Genomic DNA, 7,487 nt, shown 5'->3' with positions numbered 1-7,487 from the left:
CAGCAGCAGTGGTGGTTACCGCATGATCCGTTTCGCTTTGATTTTCACAAGTGGGTTTTTTCCTGCTTTGACCGCTCGGTTTTGCCTTGTTGTTGAGGAGTCTTGGCAAAAGGTGCTGAGACTCGGCCTCCTTTTTACTGTCGAGGACCCAAACCTCTTCCCCAGGGGCAAAACTCAGGCTTGGGCTGGACGCGGCGGCACGGAGCCGTTCTGGGAGAGGGAGGCCCGTGGCCATCACATGATGCCATTGGTGAGGTACTGGAAGCCATCATAGAGCTTGGTGGTGATGGAGCGCATGCTGCCGTCCACCATCTGCTCGATGAGCAGCTGCAGCTGCTCCTCTGTCATGTTCATGTGGAACCGCTCCTTCAGGTTGCGGATGGTGGATGAGCCGTGGAAACAGGGGAGCTGAGACCCTGCAGGGAGGGGACAAGGATCAGCCGGGAGGGAGCTGGGGGGAACTCCTGCCGCTGGTCTGTGGCACAGGGACTCCCCTGGTGCTGCCACAGAGGACACCACACCCCCCACAGAGGACACCACACCACTGGCAACCCCCATCCCCTGGGTGTGGTTTAGGCTTCGCTGGGGCGCGATGGTGCTCAACCATCACCACAGGCATGTTCCACTCCCTTCCCGCTCCGTGGCACAGCACAGGTACCCCCACACACCCTGTGTGCAGCCCAGACCCACGCGCGGCACCTCTGGAGCCTCTGGTTCCCCCTACCTTGCTGCATGATCTCCACAATCTGCACAACTTTGTCCATGTGCTTCCTGGCCGCGATGAGTCCCTGCAGCATCAGCATCTTGTAGTAATTGAACATGTCCCCATCCAGCCCACCCATCACCTGGAAGGGAAAGGATGTGTGGACGAAAGGCAGCAGATGGAGAGACTCCAGGATAACGACATGCCCCAAGTAAACGGAGGGACACAATGGGATTTTTTAGGGAATTTCACTTCCCTGAACCCACAGAGCGAACAGAGCAGCTCCAGAACTACCATGTGTGTCAAGGGTCCGACTGTGCCACTGACACTGGGGGATCACCCCTCGCTGTCACTTACATCCACAAACTCCGTGGTGAGTTTGAAGGCAGACGTCTCGAAGCCAAGATTCCGGGGGGAGCTGGAAAGGATGAACCCAAAATCAATGTGGATTATGTGTCCATCTGCATCCAGCAAGATGTTGCCGTTGTGTCTGCGTGGGAAAGGGAAAACGTTCTATTAAACTCTGCAGGCGTGAGCTACCAAGGACAGGCTGATGGATCCCAGCAGGAGACCCAGCTACAGCACAAGGACCCACCTGTCCTTGACCTGCAGGAGGTAGCACACGAGGCAGTAACCGGCACAGCTCTGCACGAAATTCCTCTGGGCTGTCAGGAAGGATTCGGTGTTGTAATTGCCATGTTCTTGCAGGAAATAATCGAGCAGCGAGAGCAGGGATTGCTTCTTGATTTGGTGGATGGACACAGCATTCACGACTGGCTCAATCATGCCGCTGTCGGCAGAGATGACGAGGATTTTGTATGGCTTGATCCAGAGCGGGACACGCTCCTGCTCCCAGATGGACTGTGGGAGAGAGCAAGAAAATCCCTCAGGGCCTCGGGCAGCCCCACACGGCCGCAGCCCCCGGGGCAGCCCCTCTCCCAGCTCACCTGCAGCTGCTTGAGGACCTGGAACGCGAGCAGCTCCTGCCGGAGGTCATCCCCGCACTTGACAATGACGGAGAGGAGGCGCCAGGAAGGCAGGTGGCCATAGGGAGACCCTTCCCGGATCCTCCTGCAAGGAATGGGCAAGGATGGGAGCGCAAGGAAAGGGAGGGTGGGCAGTGAGCAGCCCAGAGGCCTCCCATCAGGGGCGGCTCTGGAAACGCAGCAGAATGAGCTCCAGGACTGCAAGAACTGCACCCCAAACTACAAAGCGAATCTTAGCTGAGCCCCAAACCACCTCCAAGAACAGCAGAAGGGAATTAACTCTCCCCAGATCCCCCAGCCCCTCTGTCAGAACGATGTGGGCAAGACTAACCTCACATTTATAGAGCCCAGAGGGCTCTCCCTCTTGCTCAAGGAGAAATGTTGGGAGAATACCTATAAATACCTGGTAAAGCCCCTCAAAGCCTAACCCAGGAGCAGCAAATCTGCTGTGGATTTTCTCCCTCCGCTGGCACACCCGCTGCTCACTGCCCTGAGCCAACACACCCAGGGCCTAAAGTCGAGGCCACGGTTATTTACTGGTTTGAGCAATTTCCCTGGATTTCTGGCTGCAGAGTCCCTGCAGCGCCCAACTTCCAGCCCTACCTGACTTTCTCCTGCCAGGGCTCCTTCAGGGCGACGGCGGATGGGTCCTCAGGGTCCCTCCTGAAGGAGGTGGGGGTATGTGCCAGCTGCTCCGAGAGCCGCCGCCTGCGAGACAGAGCTGATAAGCAGCAAAACCCACGGCTGAGGGAGAAAGCAGCGTCACCACACACACCCCGGGCCTCTTCCACCCAAACTCGTGGGTTCACCCCAAATCCTGAGCCAGGGCCACATCCAGAACTTCACTGGCAGGAAAGAGGCTGAACAGGGAGGGCTGCACCAGCCCAGAGTGCCTCTTAGGTGCCTCTATGTAGGGCTCTTACAAACCTCCACTGTCCAGAGCTTGCACAGCCCCTCCTGAGCCCGTGCAGATGGTTTTACTCTGTGAATCTAGCAGGGACATTTCACCCACCTGAACTCATAACCCGGCCCAGTGCAGCTGGTGCCCGGGCTGCTCCCAGGCCAGCCTCACCTGATGTCTCCAGCCGCGATGAACACGGGCTCCCTGCTCTCCTGGCTGGTGATACTGTCCACAGAGAACTGGGAGATGTTGTCACAGCTGTTGGTGTGAATCTCCGGCAGCTGGGAAGGGAAAGATGCAAGAGGTGGGACATGGGGCTACTGAAATGTCATTCCCACTAGTCCCAAGCAGGAGCTGGGATGCGGCCGGAAGGGTTTTCCCATCCCTCTGTGCTGCTGCACCAGCTCCCGGCTGCATTTCACAGCACCAACAAGGGACAAACCCTGCCTGGTTCCCCCCCCAGCCTCACCTCCACCTGCAGCTCCACGATATCATCCACAGACCAAGCCTCATCGTCGTTGTCATAGTTGGGGACGGTGGTGAAGCTGCTGGTCCTCTGCTCGTGCGTGATCCCGCACTCCGGGAGGTTCTCGGCCGAACGGGTGCTCCGGATGCGGTTCTCAGGGATCCGAGCGGGCACATTCGCTGTGTCGAAATTGTCACATTCAAGTACTTCAACGTAGATTAAATAGGGAGCCTGGAGGAAGCAAATCCAAGTGTTTAGCAGGGCATGGTCACCGCAAGAGCAGGGCACGGTCACCGCAAGAGCAGGGCACGGTCACCGCAAGAGCCAGGCAGCTGCAGGAGGCAGCAGAGCGCTCTCTGCTCTTGCAGGGTGTGTGCCCGGGGGCAAAGCCAAGCCCTCCCAGGGGCTGCTGCAGTAACATTCCAGAGGACAACTACTCTCAGGGGTACTTCTCCCCCTCCCAGGTCTCTGTCCCCATCGCTCTCAACCCTGGAAGCGAGAACACAACCCTTGGCACCCTGAGCACACACACAGAGAGGCAAACAGCGGCTGTGCCAAGGTCAAAACTCTGCCCCTCAAGGCAAACCCACTCTCACCTTGTCCTTGGAGTTGAGGACGACGGCCTGGGTATGGGGCACCCGCACCACGTGGTGGTCGCTGTTGGGAGCCAGGCGCGGGCCGGCAGCTTGTGGTTGAGCAGCGACAGCTCCGAGATGAGCCGCTGCGTCTTCTGCTCTTTGGTGGGCAGCGTGGCCAGTCGCTTCCCGATGGCGATCAGGGACTTGATGAACTCCCTCTCGGGGGCAAGTCTGACTGGCTAAAAAAGGTTTAGGGAAGGAGAATGTTATAAAGGCAGCAGGTTGGGAAGATGCAGGTTTGCAATCGGGGTCTACAGTCTAAAAGCACCGGGATAAACTCCTGACAGAGAAAGAGGCTCTTCCCGTCTCACCCTCTTCCCTGCTCTCGGATGACGAGCATCATCCGGAAGCAGAGCAGGCCAGGATCAAAGCACTTTTTCCCCTCCTGTTGTGCTGTCCAGAATCATCCTCCCTGCGCCTCTGGAGCTGGGAGCTCATCCCCACCAGAGGCCCCGGCTCCAGGGCTGCAGCCAGCAGAGGGAGCGAATCCTCGCCCTGCGCTGGGTTTTATTGTATCCTCATCCTGAAGCCTCCGACATGGCTCAATCCAACCATTTTGCAAAGATCAAACTGCGATTCGGGAACCCCCTCGGGCCCAGGAGCCTCCCCACACCCCGGGCCGAGCTCTGCTCGACTCTCCAAGCTTTTAAATCAGGCCAACAAACGATTGCAGCTGATTTTGCCATTTAAGATGCAGAATTAAACTTGCAAAGTGCTCACTGTACAATCATGCCAGAAATGCACATGCAAAAAGCTACAGAGAAAAGGAAGCAAAGGAAAACGTCGGTGAGCCAGGACCGGCTGCACAGCAAAATAAAGGGATGGTAAAAAGAGGAGAAGGATCAGTCTGGTGGTTCCCTTTTGGGAAAGGGCAGGTGAAAACTCGTTTGTATCTGTAGTCCACATCAAAAATCCTTCCAAACTCGCTGTCCTCTCCTCCCCAGTGCTCTGCTCTCCTCCGGAGCGCAGCAGAGGCGGCCCCGGGGCAGGAGGGAGCATTTGCACAGCATCTGAGCCAGTGAGATCGTTTTCACCTACCAGGCAGAGGATAAATAATTCAAGCCCTGCACCAGCTGATGTTGCATCCCCTGATGGGGTGGAAAGTGCCTGGTCCCGGCCGGACCCCGCTCTGCCTTGGCTCCTGCCACCCAGCCACTTCCTGACCTCCGGAACTGTTCCCCTTGGTTGCCTTTAACCCAACTTCTGCGAAGAGCAGAGTGATATTCAACAGATGCTCTGCTCCTTCCAACAGCCCTTCCCGTCCTCTCCCATCGAACCCTCATGGCTGCCATGTCCCTGCTCCTGTAAGAGCCTTCTGCTCGTGGGTCAGTGCAGGTTTCCAGGCTTGGCACGCGGTTGATCCTGTCCCCAGACAGCCCCACGCTGCCTCATCTGCTCTCACAACTCTCTGCATTACTTGTCTCAGTAGAATAACTGAGTAAGAGTCACTGGTGGGAATCTGGGGTTGTGCCCAGGCAAGAAGGTGCCCACACGCAGGAGCAGATGACGAGCAAAGTCCTCCTGGTCCAGACCTGGGTCAATCTGTGTATTGCAAGCACAGGCACTTTTTAAACCCCTTCCTCTCCAGGGATCCCAAAGCATCTCCTGAAGCCTCTTCTCCCCATCCCGCAGCGAGCGGAGTGAAGCCTTCCCAAAGTCAGGCTCCACAACCCGTTCTGCAGCTCTGATGTTCATGCTCCAGTTGAAAACCTTCAGGTCGTGGCTCCTCCTGTCAGAAACATGGCCAGGAAATGTCCTCTCCTTCCCATCCTGCTCCCAAGGAGCCCCACCGAGCGCTGCTCCAGTTATCAGGGGACTCAGCACGGGAAGTTTTGCATCCTGTTCCAGAGAAGCAGCTTTGGGAAACAGCCTTGGCTGAACCAGGGCTGTCCCTGGCCGGGGCCATCGCAGGAAACACCGTCCCCAAACTGCTGCAGAAAGCTGGAGTGCAAAGAGCTGCTCATGAACAATATCACAGTCCTGACGCCAAGCAAAGAGAGGACAGGAGATGCTCTTCCCTCATCCAACCACCTGAAGGATCCTTCTGCTGCTCCGAGCCACCACTTTCTACCCTTCACTTTCTACCACCACGAAAACACTGTAATACAAAATCTGCTTTTAAAAGAGGCAGGGATTTGTGTTGATGTTTTGCTGAGACACGCTCCAGGGGAGTTTAACCCACATCCCAGGCCCAGACAGGGACGGTGACACTGATCTGTCCCTGGCTTTGGGACCAGCAGAGGAGGGAGACTGAGCTTCAGCCAACAGCTTCAGAGTGGTGCCCGAGGAGCCACACGGTGGCCAAGGGGCAAGGCTGGCCCAGCTCACGCAGCCATCGTGCCTGGGTGAGCTTCAGGCACCTCAACAACCAGGGGGGTTAATCTGGGACATTCTCCAGCCTTTCCCCTGCTGTCCTAACCTCTTCTCCACTCAAACCACCACAATGTCACAGCTTTCTACAGCAAAACCGTGGCCCACCCCCCATTTCTGCTACCTACTTGATCCAAGTTGGAAACTACTCAGCAGTGCAGAGCAGAGCTGCTTTAGCTTAGCCACAAGGATTTCAGCATCAGCACTGACACCCAATACCTGCCATGATTTATAAATACTGTTCCTGTTCAGCTCAGTGCAGGGGCCTGCAGCAGGTTTAGAAATCTGGCATAAATGCTTGCAAAGAGCCCCAGCAGTAACCATCTGCCACAGAAAAACCACCTGGGGCTGCAAAGCCTGGAAGAAAAGGTCTCCTTCTGCAGGGGACAGGAAGAGGCTCTCACGACCACCCAGCCCCAGGCGACTGAGATGGGTGGCACAGTCAAGGTGGCAACAGCATCACTGCAGCTGGAGAGCTCTGAGAACGCTTCTGCAATGCCTTGGGACTGAAGAGCCTGCAAATGCTCTACCAACAGCGTCTCGAAATGGCCCAGGAGGAAGAGATGCTTGGCTCGGAGGAGCAGGAAGGGTTAAAATTAAAGTAACTTACTTAAAGTTGTGTGGCAAAGTGGGTCTGGGATGAACTTGGGGGTAAAAGCCTTGTGCCCGGTGCCTGTACACGACCACAGCATCAACACTTCTGCCTGCCTCCTGCCCGCAGTGTGCCACACGTAAAAGGTGTCTCTGAAGGCACAGAAGGACCCCACAGGAGGTGGGTGTGTGTCAACTAACTCTTTATAAAGGCTAAAAAGGATGGAGTTCACCACCAAACCCTGTCCTGGGGGACAGGGACTACGCAAGGCACCTCTGCCCGGGTACATGGTTTTGATCATGGACTACATATTCAACGTGTGAAAGCCCACTGGAAATCCCAGACATAGAGCACACACCCATCGTAGGGGAAGGACACAGATGAGGAAGATGCTACTGATTACACAAAATAATAATAATTGAAAAAAAAGGCTCATTTTGAAGGAATAAACTCTCAGGGAAACGCTGGGGTTTGATTGAGAGACTGAAGTTCAACACACAGAAGGGGGGAAAAAAATGATTCGTGGAAAAAGCAAATTAAATCCCATCTGGCAGAGAACTTTTAAGTAAAATTCAAGGAAACAGCATTTCCTCTTTCATCTGTGGATGCTGCCATGCAAAGGCCAGTGACTGCTCACACTGAAACGGGCAGCATTAGCCAAATCCCTCCCCTGCCTCTGCTGGTCATTGGCAGTGTGAGGGTTTCTTTCTCCTTCTATGTCTTTTTTTGGGGGACGGAGGGGGGGATGAGCACCCAGAGCACCCCCAGCCCCTCGGGGGGGTTTGCTTTATTTTAGCCAAACCAGTGCAAGCAAATTTCTGCTGGTGTTTC

At 55.8% G+C, this 7,487-nt stretch overlaps 1 protein-coding gene across 1 annotated transcript in view; it reads right to left on the bottom strand.

Moving 5' to 3' along the window:
* Positions 1–217: 217 nt before the first annotated feature.
* Positions 218–7,487, bottom strand: part of PI4KB (phosphatidylinositol 4-kinase, catalytic, beta) — a 13,622-nt gene continuing 6,352 nt past the window's right edge. Inside the window, 10 exon segments of the mRNA XM_010024508.1 lie at positions 218–416; positions 725–845; positions 1,061–1,193; positions 1,299–1,564; positions 1,651–1,774; positions 2,293–2,397; positions 2,762–2,871; positions 3,060–3,287; positions 3,653–3,714; positions 3,717–3,873. Coding sequence (XP_010022810.1) covers positions 235–416; positions 725–845; positions 1,061–1,193; positions 1,299–1,564; positions 1,651–1,774; positions 2,293–2,397; positions 2,762–2,871; positions 3,060–3,287; positions 3,653–3,714; positions 3,717–3,873 — 1,488 coding nt within the window. The 3' untranslated portion in view covers positions 218–234.

This window comes from Nestor notabilis, unplaced genomic scaffold, assembly GCF_000696875.1.
Source record: "Nestor notabilis isolate BGI_N333 unplaced genomic scaffold, ASM69687v1 scaffold19371, whole genome shotgun sequence".
NCBI lineage: Eukaryota > Metazoa > Chordata > Aves > Psittaciformes > Psittacidae > Nestor > Nestor notabilis.
Note: the sequence above shows the minus strand (reverse complement) of the source record. Positions and strands in the feature narration are given on the sequence as shown.